At 45.8% G+C, this 15,241-nt stretch overlaps 1 protein-coding gene across 1 annotated transcript in view; it reads right to left on the bottom strand.

The window, feature by feature from the left end:
* Positions 1 to 12,755, bottom strand: part of LOC115468242 (hemopexin-like) — a 37,306-nt gene extending 24,551 nt beyond the window's left edge. The window contains exons 1-4 of the mRNA XM_030199782.1: positions 12,547 to 12,755; positions 9,009 to 9,076; positions 1,543 to 1,620; positions 32 to 174 (exon numbers count right to left, since the gene is read on the bottom strand). Coding sequence (XP_030055642.1) covers positions 32 to 174; positions 1,543 to 1,620; positions 9,009 to 9,076; positions 12,547 to 12,632 — 375 coding nt within the window. The 5' untranslated portion in view covers positions 12,633 to 12,755. The remainder of the gene's footprint in view (positions 1 to 31; positions 175 to 1,542; positions 1,621 to 9,008; positions 9,077 to 12,546) is intronic.
* Between the last annotated feature and the right edge of the window lie 2,486 nt (positions 12,756 to 15,241).

Raw genomic sequence — 15,241 nt, 5'->3', positions numbered from 1 at the left:
GGAGGTATCTGATTTGCTCTGTGGTCCTCACCTTAAATAAATACATCCGTTCATGAGCTTCTGGTTGATTTTTATGGTGAATGCGGAAGGCTGCGTCAATGGGACCTTCAATTTCTGGCCAGGTGGCATTTATAAACGCTGCTGGTGTTCTGAAACCTTTCCAGACATAATGACCTGGGAAAAAACAATACCAGCATGAGAGAAAAGAACACAGGCCTGATAATATCAGGTTAGAGGTGAAGGAAACATCTTCCGCCAGGGTCGCTTTACTCATACTACCCCTCTCCTCAAGACCCTTCACTGGCTCCCTATCCATTTTCGCATCCTGTTCAAACTTCTTCTACTAACCTATAAATGTACTCACTCTGCTGCTCCCCAGTATCTCTCTACACTCGTCCTTCCCTACACCCCTTCCCGTGCACTCCGCTCCATGGATAAATCCTTCTTATCTGTTCCCTTCTCCACTACTGCCAACTCCAGACTTCGCGCCTTCTGTCTCGCTGCATCCTACACCTGGAATAAACTTCCTGAGCCCCTACGTCTTGCCCCATCCTTGGCCACCTTTAAATCTAGACTGAAAGCCCACCTCTTTAACATTGCTTTTGACTCGTAACCACTTGTAACCACTCGCCTCCACCTACCCTCCTCTCTTCCTTCCCGTTCACATTAATTGATTTGATTTGCTTACTTTATTTATTTTTTGTCTATTAGATTGTAAGCTCTTTGAGCAGGGACTGTCTTTCTTCTATGTTTGTGCAGCGCTGCGTATGCCTTGTAGCGCTATAGAAATGCTAAATAGTAGTAGTAGTAGTAGTAGGAAACACTAGAGACTGGGCTCAGAGCAGAGACACAGGAAGGGAAGAAGGGATACTAGAGAGAAAACTCAGCAGAGACACAAGAAGGGACCCTAAAGAGAGCAGAGACATAGGAAGAGACACTAGAGATAGCAGAGACATAGGAAGAGACACTAGAGAGAGCAGAGACACAGGAAGGGACCCTAAAGAGAGCAGAGACATAGGAAGAGACACTAGAGAGAGCAGAGACACAAGAAGGGACACTAGAGAGAGCAGAGACATAGGAAGAGACACTAGAGAGAAAACTCAGAGCAGAGACAAAGGAAGGGACCCTAGAGAGAGAGCTGTGAGAGAGGAAGGAGCATTATGCATATTTTCTTTGGATAATTATTATAATAGTCCACCATATCAGAGCCTGCAACAAATTTAATTTACTCTAAGACCCTTAGAACTATACAGAGACTTTACCTTGTAAATGAGCATTTCACGGAAGACAGTATCAAAGATTTTAACAAAATCCAGAGGTGTTTTTTTGTAGCCTGCTCTCTGGTCATATATTCAGTGAAATTATGTGGATGTACAGCTCAAAGTAGTGTTATCCATCATTCTGAAAGTTTCCTGACTGGTACCTGTGCTTTTAGTTCCACCTCTAAAGCACTTGCTTTTAACTAAAACAAAAATCTTTTTATGACTTTGCTGCTCTCTACACTCTGTACCTGGATCCCATCAAACTGGGTCTTTGTTTTACCTCGGAAGTAATGCATCAAGCCCTTGTCATCCAGGGTAACGGCATCGAAGCCTTCAGGAGAACAGGGATCGGCCAGAGCTGAGGGAAAGCAGGAAACAGTGATCAGCAACCAGCGCAGTCCAAAAGTAGAACCAGAATTATAAAACCCAAAACATAATCAGAAGAACTGACACGGTCATGTTTTCTGTCAAGTGAGGGGTAACAGCTTCAAGGCACTTCCAGCGGCAGCTACCCTAACGCCAGATATTCAAAACTGGGCAAGTCGCTCACCAGACGTTAAACAGCACTGGCTGATACTCAGACTGCTGCCCGGTTAACTTGCTGCAGTTTGTTTTTTGTTACATTTGTACCCTGCGCTTTCCCACTCATGGCAGGCTCAATGCGGCTTACATGGGGCAATGGAGGGTTAAGTGACTTGGCCAGAGTCACAAGGAGCTGCCTGTGCCTGAAGTGGGAATCGAACTCAGTTCCTCAGTTCCCCAGGACCAAAGTCCACCACCCTAATCACTAGGCCACTCCTCCACTGTTGCTACTATTTGAGATTCTACATGGAATGTTGCTAGTGGAATAGCAACATTCCATGTAGAATCTCCAATAGTATCTATTTTATTTTGGTTACATTTGTTCCCCGCACTTTCCCACTCATGGCAGGCTCAATGCGGCTTACATGGGGCAATGGAGGGTTAAGTGACTTGCCCAGAGTCACAAGGAGCTGCCTGTGCCTGCAGTGGGAATCGAACTCAGTTCCTCAGTTCCCCAGGACCAAAGTCCAGCACCCTAATCACTAGGCCACTCCTCCACTGTTGCTACTATTGGAGATTCTACATGGAATGTTGCTATTCCACTAGAAGTCGGCCCTTGCAGATGACCAATGTGGCCGCGCAGGCTTCTGCTTCTGTGAGAAGGATGTCAGACTCACAGAAACAGAAGCCTGCGCAGCCCTCTACATGGAATGTTGCTAGTGGAATAGCAACATTCCATGTAAAATGTCCAATAGAAGCAACATTCCATGTAGAATCTCCAATAGTAGCAACGTTCCATGTAGAATCTCCAATAGTATCTATTTTATTTTTGTTACATTTGTACCCTGCGCTTTCCCACTCATGGCAGGCTCAATGCGGCTTACATGGGGCAATGGAGGGTTAAGTGACTTGGCCAGAGTCACAAGGAGCTGCTTGTGCCGGGAATCGAACTCAGTTCTTCAGGACCAAAGTCCACCACCCTAACCACTAGGCCACTCCTCCACTGTTGCTACTATTGGAGATTCTACATGGAATGTTGTTATTCCACTAGCAACATTCCACGTAGAAGTCGGCCCTTGCAGATCACCAATGTGGCCGCGCAGGCTTCTGCAGGACGTCAGACTCACAGAAACAGAAGCCTGTGCAGCCTTCTACATGGAATAGCAACATTCCACGTAGAATCTCCAATAGTAGCAACATTCCATGTACAATCTCCAATAGTATCTATTTTATTTTTGTTACATTTGTACCCTGCGCTTTCCCACTCATGGCAGGCTCAATGCGGCTTACATGGGGCAATGGAGGGTTAAGTGACTTGCCCAGAGTCACAAGGAGTTGCCTGTGCCTGAAGTGGGAATCGAACTCAGTTCCCCAGGACCAAAGTCCACCACCCTAACCACTAAGCCACTCCTCCTGACTTCATGTGGTTACTTAGCCAGTTAGTGGACTGAAAATCACACTGCCCATTCTCTACCCCCAGCCCTCCCTCACTGAGTTGGTTAGGGGATGGCCAGTTAGCAGGATATTGAACTCACTAACCAGTTAAGTGCCACTGAATATCCGTGACTGCTTACCTCAACTGGGTTTAATCATAGCCGCCGAGAAGGGGGGGCAGGGGGGACAAAATTCCCCCGGCCCGGGCCTCCAAGGGGGGCCCAGCACCGCAGTCCCACCCGCCCTCCATCGTCGACCGTCTGCAACCAGGCCAGACCCCTGCATTGAAATCACAGTGCCTCTCACCTCCATGTGAAAGCGCTGATCGCCTCCTTTCGGGCCTCCTTCTCTCCCTGTGTCCCGCCCTCATCTGACGTAACTTCCGTGAGGGCGGGACACAAGGAGGGAAGGAGGGCTGAAGGGAGGCGATGTGCTGCTCTGCTGCCTGCAGCGCTTTCACACGGAGGTGAGAGGCGCTGTGATTTCAATGCAGGGGGCCTGGCCCAGTGGCGGACAGAGGGGGGTGAGTGGAGGGGGGAGCGGCGGTGACCTCGGGGGGGGGTGGAGGGGGAGCGGCGGTGGCAACCTCGTGGGGGTGGCGGGGCGGGGCCCCGGGGGCAGCCTTGCCCCGGGCCCGGCCCAGTCTGTCAGCGGCCCTGGGTTTAACCAGGCATGAGCCTTTCCCATCTGTTAAACCCTTTTGAATATCGACTCCCTGAAATATTAGAACCTTCTTTATTTAAAATACAGTAAATAAAGGGTTGGAATGATTAAGAGGATGGAAGGGCTCTCAAATCAGGAAAGGCTAAAGTGGTTAGGGCTCTTCAGCTGAGGGAAGACATGAGTCCACATAGACGACTAACGTGTTTTTTTATGCTTTGTGTGTTTTTTGTAAACCCCTTTGATTTAAGTGGTATAAAGTTTTGGAAAATAAACTGAGTGCCCTCGGTATGGGTCCTAAAGTGACTGACTGACTGACTTAGAAACTGGTTGAGTGGGTAGTGGTCTGTTACCATTGGTGTGTCACAAGGTTCGATTCTTGTTACGGTTCTTTTTAACATTTTTGTAAGTGATATTGCTGAAGGGTTGTCTGGTAAGTTTGGCCTCTTTGTGGATGATACCAAAATCTGCAATAGGGTAGACACCCTTGTTGGTGTGGATAACATGAGGAACAAATTAGCAAAGCTAGAGGAATGGTCTGGAATTTGGCAGCTTAGATTTAATGCTAAAAAATGCAGGGTCATGAATTTGGATTGCAAAAACTTGAGGGAATGGTACAGTATAGAGGGTGAAGGACTTTTGTGCACAAAAAAAGGAGCAGAACTTGGTATGTATGTCAGTGGCGTAGGAAGAGGGGGGGCGGTGGGGCGGTCCGCCCCGGGTGCACGTGCTGGGGGGGGGGGGGTGTTGGCTCGCTGGTTCTCTGCTCTTTTCTGCCCTGGAACAGGTTACTTCCTGTTCCGAGGCAGAGAAAGCAGGGAAGCAGCAGAGCCGACGCAGCTCCCAGTGACGTGCACTGGGGGCGGATCGGCCCTCCCGCCTGCCCCCCGCTGCAAGGTAGGGTGCGTTTCGGGGGGGGGTGCGCTCCGGAGGGGGGGGCATCGTGCCCTGCACTGGGGGGGGGTGCACAGCAGCGACCCGCCCCGGGTGTCAGGCACCCTCGCTACGGCACTGATGTATGTGATGATCTCAAAGTGGCAAAACAGGTAGAAAAGTCGTTGGCGAAAGCTAGAAGAAAGCTTGGGAGCATAGGGAGAGGAATGGCCAGTAGGAAAATGATGTTGCCCCTGTATAAGACTCTAGTGAGACCTCATGTGTACAATTCTGGAGAAAACACCTTCAAAAAAGATATAAACAGGATGAAGTTGGTCCAGAGGGTGGCAACTAAAATGGTTAGTGATCTTCATCATAAAGCATATGGGGACAGACTTAAAGATCTCAATATGTATAGTTTGGAAGAAAGGCAGGAAAGGGGAGATATGATAGACACATTTAAATACCTATCAGACTTATTTTCGAAAGTGATTGCCGGCGATCTTCCGACACAAATCGGGAGATCGCCGGCGATCTCATGATCCCGGCCAAATCGGTATTATCGAAAGCCGATTTTGGCCGGCTTCAACTGCTGTTTCATTGCTGCACCAGCCAACTTTCAAGGGGGCATGTTGGTAGGTTAGTGAAGGCAGGATGAGGGACGGGACGGGGGCGTGGGTACGAGATGACCGGCTTCGCCTTATAATGGAAAAAAAGAGGCCGGCTCGAAGGAGCATTTCACCGGCCGGACCTGGTCCATTTATTTTTAGGACCAAGTGAGGAAAAAGTGCCCCAACTGACCAGATGACCACCAGAGGGAATTAGGGATCACCACCCCTTACTCCCCCAGTGGTCACCAACCCCCTCCCACACAAAACAAAACCTAAAACTGTTTTTGCCAGCCTGTATGCCAGCCTGAAATGTCATACCCAGCTCCTTGACAGCAGTATGCAGGTCCCTGGAGCAGTTTTTAGTGGGTGTAGTGCACTTCAGGCAGGTGGACCCAGGCCCATCCCCCCCTACCTGTTCCACTTGTGGTGGTTAATGTAGAGCCCTCCAAAATCTCCCAAAACCCACTGTACCCATATGTAGGTGCCCCCCATCACCCCTTAGGGCTATGGTAATGGTGTAAAGTTGTGGCGAGTAGGTTTTGGGGGGGGATTTGGGAGGCTCAGCACACAAGGTAAGGGTGCTATGCACCTGGAAGCTTTTTTTTAAAGTGCCCCCTACGGTGCCCGGTTGGTGTCCTGGCATGTGAGGGGGCCAGTGCACTAGAAATGCTGGCTCCTCCCACGCCCAAATGCCTTGCATTTCGCCGGGTTTGAGATGGCCGGGCCCGGTTTCCATTATGGTTGAAAAATGAAGCCGGCCATCTCATATAAACCTGGCGAGCGATTTGGCTGGCACAAAGCGTATTTCAAAAATATGCTTGGCTCCGCCCACTTACGGCGCCGGCCCCGAAGATGGCTGTCCATCAATTTGGCCAGTGCGGTTCGATTATGCCCCTCCACATGGCATAAATGTACAGGAAGCGAGTTTCAGCCCAAAGGAAGCTCTGGAAGGAGGGGGCATAGGATGAAGGTGAAAGGGGATTGAACTAACCTGAAGAAATACTTCTTCACGGAAAGAGTGGTGAATTTATGGAACAGCCTCACAGTGGAAGAGATGGAGTCAAAAACAGTATCTGAATTCAAGAGAGCTTGGAACAAAAATCTCTAAGGGAGTGATAGGGAGAGTAGATGGACTGGATAGGCCATATGATCTTTATCTATCTACATTTTTCTGTGTTTCTAAATTAATTATTTATTCTTCCAAAAAGAGCATAGACTATAGGACAGGTCATGAAATTACATAGTAGCGCATTTAAAACAAATAAGAGAAAATATTTTTCACTCATTGAATAGTTAATTAGTCCATAAAATACTGCATGGAGTGGAAGAGGTAGACGTGAATCATTTGTTTACTCTTTCCAAAAATACTAGGACTAGAGGGTTCACAGAAATACCTTAAGCAACTGGAAGACTGGGCATCCAAATGGCGGATGAAATTTACCCCGTTTACTAAGCCTCGCTAGCCAGCTGGTGGTACGCTAATTGCGAAACAGCCTATTCACTTTGAACGGGCTGCGTTGGCATTGCCACGTGGCTTAGTAAACAGGGGGGGTTAATGTGGACAAATGCAAAGCGATGCACATTGGGAAGAATAATCTGAATCATAGTTACCTGATGCTAGGATCCAATTTGGGAGAAAAAATCTAGGTGGCATAGATAATATGCTGAAATCCTCTGCCCAGTGTGTGGTGGTGGCTAAGAAAGGATGCTAGGAATTATTAGGGAAGGGATGGTGAATAAGACCGAAAATACTATAATGCCTTTGTATCACTCCAAGGTGCGACCTCACCTTGAGTATTGTGTTCAATTCTGGTCACCATATCTCAAAAAAGATATAGTGGAATTAGAAAAAGTTCAAAGAAGTGCGACCAAAATGATAAAGGGGATGGAACTCCTCTCATAGGAAAGGATAACGAGGTTAGGGCTCTTCAGCTTGGAAAAGAGACGGCTGAGGAGGATATGATTGAAGTCTACCAAATCCTGAGTGGTGTGGAATGGGTAAAAGTGAATTCATTTTGTACTTTTTCAAAAAGTACAAAGATTAGGAGACACTCAGTGAAGTTACATGGAAATACTTTTAAAAGCCAGAGGATGTGGTAACAGTAGTTAGCGTATGTGTGTTTTAAAAATGTTTGGACAAGTCCTGGAGGAAAAGTCCATAGTCTGTTATTGAGATAGATATGTAGGAAGGCCACTGCTTGCCCTGGGATTCTGCCAGGTACTTGTGTCCTGGATTGGCCACTGTTGAAAGCAGGATACTGGGCTAGATGGACCATTGGTCTGAACCAGTATGGCTGTTCTTATGTTCTATACTGAGGCTGTTGTCTGTTTGGGTTGTTCCCTCCCTTCCTCCAGCCTTGCTGGACTGCACCTGGCCATGACCTGTGTCCCAGTCCTGAGGCATATGTGCTTTATCTGTATTGTATTCCAATCCAGTTCTGAGACACAGATATTCCTGCATTATCTGCCCTGTATACCAGACCTGAGACACACCTGCTTTATCCATACTCCAGCTTATAATCGAACGAGAATAACGCCCAAGTTCCGACCTAAATCGGGAGATGGGCGTTCTTCTCACAAAAACAAATAAAGCGGTATAATCGAAAGCCGAACTTTGGACGCTTTCAACTGCACTCCGTCGCGGATGCGGACAAAGTTGACGGGGGCGTATCGAAGGCGTGTCGAAGGCGGAACTGGGGCGTGGTTATCGGGCGAACAGAGATGGGCGCCCTTCGCCGATAATGGAACAGTTTTGAGCTAGAATTTAGGACACTTTTCCTGGACCCTGTTTTTTGACGAATAAGGCCCCCAAAAGTGCCCTAAATGACCAGATGACCCCCAGAGGGAGTCGGGGATGACCTCCCCTGACTCCCCCAGTGGTCACTAACCCCCTCCCACCACAACAAATGATGTTTCACAACTTTTTACTTTCACCCTCAAATGTCATACCCTCCTCCCAAGCAGCAGTATGCAGGTCCCTGGAGCAGTTGTTAGGGGGTGCAGTGGACGTCAGGCAGGTGGACCCAGGCCCACCCCCCCCCTACCTGTTACAATTGTGCTGCTTAATGCTACTAGTCGTCCAACCCCCCCAAACCCACTGTACCCACATGTAGGTGCCCCCCTTCACCTCTTAGGGCTATAGTAATGATGTAGACTTGTGGGCAGTGGGTTTTGAGGGGGATTTGGGGGGCTCAACACCCAAGGGAAGGGTGCTATGCACCTGGGAGCTCTTTTACCTTTTATTTGGTTTTTGTAAAAGTGCCCCCTAGGGTGCCCGGTTGGTGTCCTGGCATGTGAGGGGGACCAGTGCACTATGAATCCTGGCCCCTCCCACGAACAAATGCCTTGGATTTATTCGTTTTTGAGCTGGGCGATTTCATATTCCATTATCGCTGAAAAGCAAAAACGCCCAGCTCACACCTTGACGAATAAAACATGGGCGTCTTTTTCTTTTAAAAAATACGATCCGCCCCGCCCCTTCACGGACCCGTTCTCGGAGATAAACGCCCATGGAGATAGGCGTTTCTGTTCCATTATGCCCCTCACTGTCTACTAAAAATAAGGCTCATCAATGTTACCCATACTATATCTCTGCCCTAACTGCCTGCTTGCTGTAAGTTTCAGTGAAGGCCTGTATGATACTTACATGTGGCGTTGTCTTCTGGGTGTGTGGGATACAGTTTGGATCCAGTGTCATTGTGTTTAGATTTGATCCTGTAAAGAGAAGTCAGTCTACTGTTTCTCATGTATTGTGTGAGATCATACAAAAAATATGTACAAACAAATCACATACACAGAACAGACTCATGCAACTTTCATACACATATAAACTGAACACATACCCTCATTTAATACACACTGTCTACACAGCCCCCTGTTAGTTCAGGTCCCCTAATTTATTTATTTATCTATTGCATTTGTATCCCACATTTTCCCACCTTTTTGCAGGCTCAATGTGGCTTACAATACATCATGAATTGTGGAAATTTGTAGGAAAGTATACATTTAGTATTGCAAAAGAATCTTGGGTAGCGTGATAATAATAAAACATGATCATATTATAACACATAATAGAGTAGGATAGTTCTGGTGACATGTGGAAGAGTTCACATGTGTTGATCATTGTGGTATGTTTTGTCAAAGAGGTGGGTCTTCAGTAGTTTGTGGAAGTTAGTCAGTTCATAGATCGTTCCAGAATTGTGTGCTCAAGTAGGAAAAGGTTGACGCATGTATTAGTTTGTATTTCAGACCTTTGCAATTGGGGAAGTGAACATTAACTTCCAGAGCCCCTACGTCTTGCCCCATCCTTGACCACCTTTAAATCTAGACTGAAAGCCCACCTCTTTAACATTGCTTTTGACTCATAACCACTTGTAACCACTCGCCTCCACCTACCCTCCTCTCTTCCTTCCCGTTCACATTAATTGATTTGATTTGCTTACTTTATTTATTTTTTGTCTATTAGATTGTAAGCTCTTTGAGCAGGGACTGTCTTTCTTCTATGTTTGTGCAGCGCTGCGTACGCCTTGTAGCGCTATAAAAATGCTAAATAGTAGTAGTAGTAGTAGCAGCAGCAGCTACAACCCTAAGTAAAGCCACAGAGGAGGTAACCTGCACAGAGCGGCAGCCCCTACGTCTTGCCCCATCCTTGGCCACCTTTAAATCTAGACTGAAAGCCCACCTCTTTAACATTGCTTTTGACTCATAACCACTTGTAACCACTCGCCTCCACCTACCCTCCTCTCTTCCTTCCCGTTCACATTAATTGATTTGATTTGCTTACTTTATTTATTTTTTGTCTATTAGATTGTAAGCTCTTTGAGCAGGGACTGTCTTTCTTCTATGTTTGTGCAGCGCTGCGTACGCCTTGTAGCGCTATAGAAATGCTAAATAGTAGTAGTAGTAGTAGAATGTATGGGATGATTTTTTAGCATTCCTGGGTGGTAGGGTGGTACGAAAGCACAAGGTGTGGTCTAAATGTAACAGTGAAGATACTGAGGAAAACCTGCTAGAAAAGGTACCTTATTCCTTCAGCTTCTGAAATGTGCAGCTGTGAATAACCACTGACATCCTCCTTGTCTGAGACGTTAGGGGTATCTTAATAAGCCATTTCTCCAGGTAAGACAGTCCCGCCAGCATACGAAATTAGAGGAAGGACACAAACAGATTGATTTTCTCTGTCTTCCTAGTTTATGGATTAATCTTCCTACACATTCGCAGAGCTTTTAGGTAATGCTAAAAATTGTGATTGTTTGAATGATAATAATGACTGTTCTTTACTGCCGGTACTTTAGGACAATCAGCTGCAATATTTAGGGTGAGACCTTGGGGAGGGGGTATTTGACATTAAATTGCTATCATGAACTGATTTGATATTTTCTGAAAGGCATATAGAATTATATTAAACAAATTAATTACATCAGCATCTATATAGCGGGGCAGTTTAATAAGCGATGAGTGAGTGAAACAGCGATTTACGCACTTAAATCACTTGTAGAATTAGCCCCACTTCTGCCACTGTTTTGGTTCCTGTTGGAAATCTGTTTCAAGAGTCCTTGATGTTCTCAGGGGAAAGTTACTTTCTCAGATCCCTTTTGCTCCCTCCCGCTATGCCCCTCGTCTTTGAATTTTGCATTCTGTGGCCTCAAAGCTTCCATACCTCGTTCAGTTCAGTTTTTGAGAAACCTGTCCAAAACTTATGATCTAGGTGATAGGAGTAAAACATGGAATATAAGGAGAAAATTGTAACAAAGTTATTTAAAAAAAAAAACAGAAAATAAAACTGCAATATAAAAATAAAAACTGTAATCTAACTCACAACACATCAGAGGTAGGAAAACAAAAATGGGGGGGAAAAAAAAAGGTCTAACACACGGCATCAGAAGAAAGGTTCCTGAACGCTTGTACAACAATTCACATTTTACAGCCTTCCCAATGGTTAAATACTCAGAACAGGAATTAATTTCCTTCTACAAGTCAGGACTGAAAACAGAAAAAGCCCTTTTCATCAGTTAGAGTGCATTTAACCTCCAAAACAGTGGAGCTCTCAGCACTTATCCTGCAAACATCTCAAGGGCTTTTTGGGCTTTTACAGGGCCAACCTATGTTTCTAAAAATGGACCCATCATTTACAAAAGATTTTAAAAATAAGAGTTAGTATCTTGAATTTTATCCCAGATGCTATTGGGAGTTCCCTCAGGACACCCATGAACCCTGCAGGTCCTGGTAGAACAAACCCCTTTCATTCCCTGTCTGGAACTCATCACCCAAGATGACAGAGGGGAGAGGGCAGACACCACTGCCACTAAGCCTCTAGGTTCTGGGGGGGGGGGGGGGTACGGAGACCTTTGATGAATTGGCTTGAAGCAGCTGGAGTTGGGGGTCAGTTTTGGACCTTGAAATCAGGGGGGTGATTAGGGATGGGGTGGTAAGGATGCTAAGAAGAAGACAATACAGGGAGGAGGAGGGGTATTGGAGGGAAGGAGGAGTTTTTCTTTAAAATTTGTTGATCTGGGTCAGTGCACTAGTTCCGTTGTTCCAGATCAGAAGCTGGAGGAAACACTTGGGCGGCAAATGATCCATATAACATCCATATAAATCAATTGAATGAATGATTTCGTTACTTCCCTCTCTACATAATTTTAATATCTGGTCGTAATCTGAAGATGGCTGTATCTATTTAGTGTGAGTTTCATCAATGTAAAAGTGACCTGGCCCAAAAAAAGAAAGTTTTATGTGCGGCTGTATTGACTGGGCATTATTGACCTTCATTCGAAGTGCTCTTTCTCTATCTGCTCTTCTGCCTCTCCACCTCCTGAACAACTCTTTCTAGTCCCACTTTTTCTGTTGTTTCTTGAGTGAACCATTGGGGTCTCTTTGTTCTCTCCCCTTTGCCAAGGGTATCTGACACAATGACTTGTTCCTTTGAATATTCTTTTGATTTCTGTCCACAGTTCCTCTGTACCTTGTAAATCCCCTACTCCTGACAATTTACATTGAAATAACGTTAAAAACACAGAGCAAGTCAGTAACAAATCCTTCATACAGAAAGTCCATAAACAGACACCTACAAAGAGTACTTACAATGCAAACAAACCAAGACACATATCCGTACACCAAACACAAGCATCTACATAGCACTAATTGTCATTAGTATACGAAAAATATTGAAGCTTTGTACTTACAGAGAAAATGTCACAGCCAATGCCAGGCTGCAGCACAGACAGTAAACTGAGAAAAGGAACTTCATACTGCCAGAGGAAGGTACCATACGTGAGGGCAGAAAGAGATGTGCACACACAAACACACGGGACAGGGGATCCCACTCTCCAGGGACTGAAATACACACACACACACACACACAAAAGGGACAGAGAGAGACGAACTCTGGTCGAATTTTTTTTTCTTTAGAAACCCTCTTTATATGTCACAGGTACTGAGATTTCAACACACACATCCCGGAATCTTACACAACGTTTCCTCATTCCTCCCACTGAAATGACCCTTAAAACATTCCCCTCCTAAATAAACAGTGACACATCCATCCCTCTTCCCTTTCATACCAGAACATTCCATGTATGTCACTGTTCAGAAAAACCTTTCTCAATCCCATTTGCACAAAGATACAAATCACCAATGCTATTCAGTCACTATCTGCCAAGACTGTACGTTCCCCCACCCAAAGGAGGAACGGGTCCTATCAAAATACATCCAGAAATAGATCCACACGAAAGAGGGAACGACTCCTATAGAAATAGATCCACACCTATAGAAATGGATGCACATGAAAGGAGGAATGACTCCTATACAAATAGATCCACACGAAAGCAGGAACAGGTCCTATAGAAATAGATCCACACCTATAGAAATAGGTCCAAACCCAAAGGAGGGGCGGGTCCTATAGAAATCGATCCACACCTATAGAAATAGATCCACACAAAAGAAGAAAGAGGTCCTATAGAAATAGATCCATACCTATAGAAATAGGTCCACACCCAAAGGAGGGGCGGGTCCTATATAAATAGATCCACACCTATAGAAATAGATACACACAAAAGAAGGAACAGGTCCTATAGAAATAGATCCACACCTATAGAAATAGATCCACACCTATAGAAATAGATCCACATAAAAGGAGGAACTGGTCCAATAGAAATAGATCCAGAAATAGATTGACACGAAAGAAGGAATGGCTCCTATAGAAATAGATCCACACCTATAGAAATAGGTCCACACCCAAAGGAGGGGTGGATCCTATAGAAATAGATCCACACCTATAGAACTAGATCCACACCCAAAGGAGGGATGGGTCTTATAGATCCACACCTCTACAGGTAGTATCTTAGGCCTCCAGGCTTTTATGTAACAGTGTCATCAGATCCAAACACGCGAAAAAGGGTGAAGTATGAATGCTGACTTCCAGAATGATGGAACAGCATTTGCAAAAGAAGAGAAAAAAAAATCTTCAAAGAATTAGATGAGCAAACAAGAAAAAACAAGTGGCAAATTCAGAAAAACTGCAAAATACGAAGGGTTACTCCAGGAACCATTCACTAATCAAAATCAGACACAAGAAAGGTTAAGGAGACATGAATTTAAAACCTAAGGATGAGTGATTGCTAGTTGCAGCCCAGGACAGTGAATTATTACTTCTTTGTAGCTTCATCGCATGTCCCCTAGTCCTAGTATTTTTGGAAAGAGTAAACAAACGATTCACGTCTACCCGTTCCACTCTGGTGACATCACAAACGGGGCAGGATCACAGGCATCCGGTAATACAGCAGCACTGACAATGAACCTGCTTCTAGCAAAGAACAAAACAGAAGACACAGGTTTGTGCAGAGAAATAAAGGGCCCGATATTCAGCGTTATTTAACTGACCAGGAATGACTCTTGCCTGGTTAAATAGCGCTTAGCTGGCTAAACACTAATATTCAGCATGAGAAAGCCGGTTATCCACTGAATATTAGTGTTTAGTAGTGAGCTGCTAACAAGCTATATAATGTGACTTTCCAGCTCATTTTTGAAAGTGATCACCGGCCATCTTCCGACATAAATCGGGAGATGGCTGGCGATCTCTCAAAAGCGTCGAAGTCGGTATAATTGAAAGGTGCTTTTTTGACACCTTCGCCGCTTTCCCGTCGCCAAGCCGGTGAAAGCTCAAGGGGGCGTGTCGGCGGCATAGCAAAAGCGGGATATGGGCGGCCATGGGCGTGGCTACCAGATGGCCGGCTTCAGCGCATAATGGAAAAACAAAAGCGGCGTTAATGAGTATTTCGCCGGTTTTACTTGATCCTTTTAATTTCATGACCAAGCCTCAAAAAGGTGTCCCAACTCACCAGATAACCACCGGAGGGAATGGGGGATGACCTCCCCATACTCCCCCAGTGGTCACCAACCCCCTCCCACACTAAAAAAATAAAAATAAAAACCTTTTTGCCAGCCTGTATGCCAGCCTCAAATGTCATACCCAGTTCCCTGACAGTAGTATGCAGGTCTCTGGAACAGTTTTTGTTGGTTGCAGTGGACTTCAGGCAGGTGGACCCAGGCCCACCCCCCCTACCTGTTACACTTGTGGTAGTAAGTGTTGAGCTCTCCAAACCCCCCCAAAACCCATTCTACCCACATGTAGGTGCCCCCCTTCACCCATAAGGGCTATGGTATTGGTATAGAGTTGTGGGGAGTGGGTTTTGAGGGGATTTGGGGGGTTCAGCACCCAAGGTAAGGGAGCTATGCACCTGGGAGCTATTTGTATATATTTTTAGAAGTGCCCCCTAGGGTGCCCGGTTGGTGTCATAGCATGTCAGGGGGACCAGTGCACTACAAATGCTGGCTCCTCCCACAACCAAATGCCTTGGATTTAGCCAGGGTTGAGATGGC

This window comes from Microcaecilia unicolor, chromosome 4, assembly GCF_901765095.1.
Source record: "Microcaecilia unicolor chromosome 4, aMicUni1.1, whole genome shotgun sequence".
Taxonomy (NCBI): Eukaryota; Metazoa; Chordata; class Amphibia; order Gymnophiona; family Siphonopidae; genus Microcaecilia; species Microcaecilia unicolor.
Note: the sequence above shows the minus strand (reverse complement) of the source record. Positions and strands in the feature narration are given on the sequence as shown.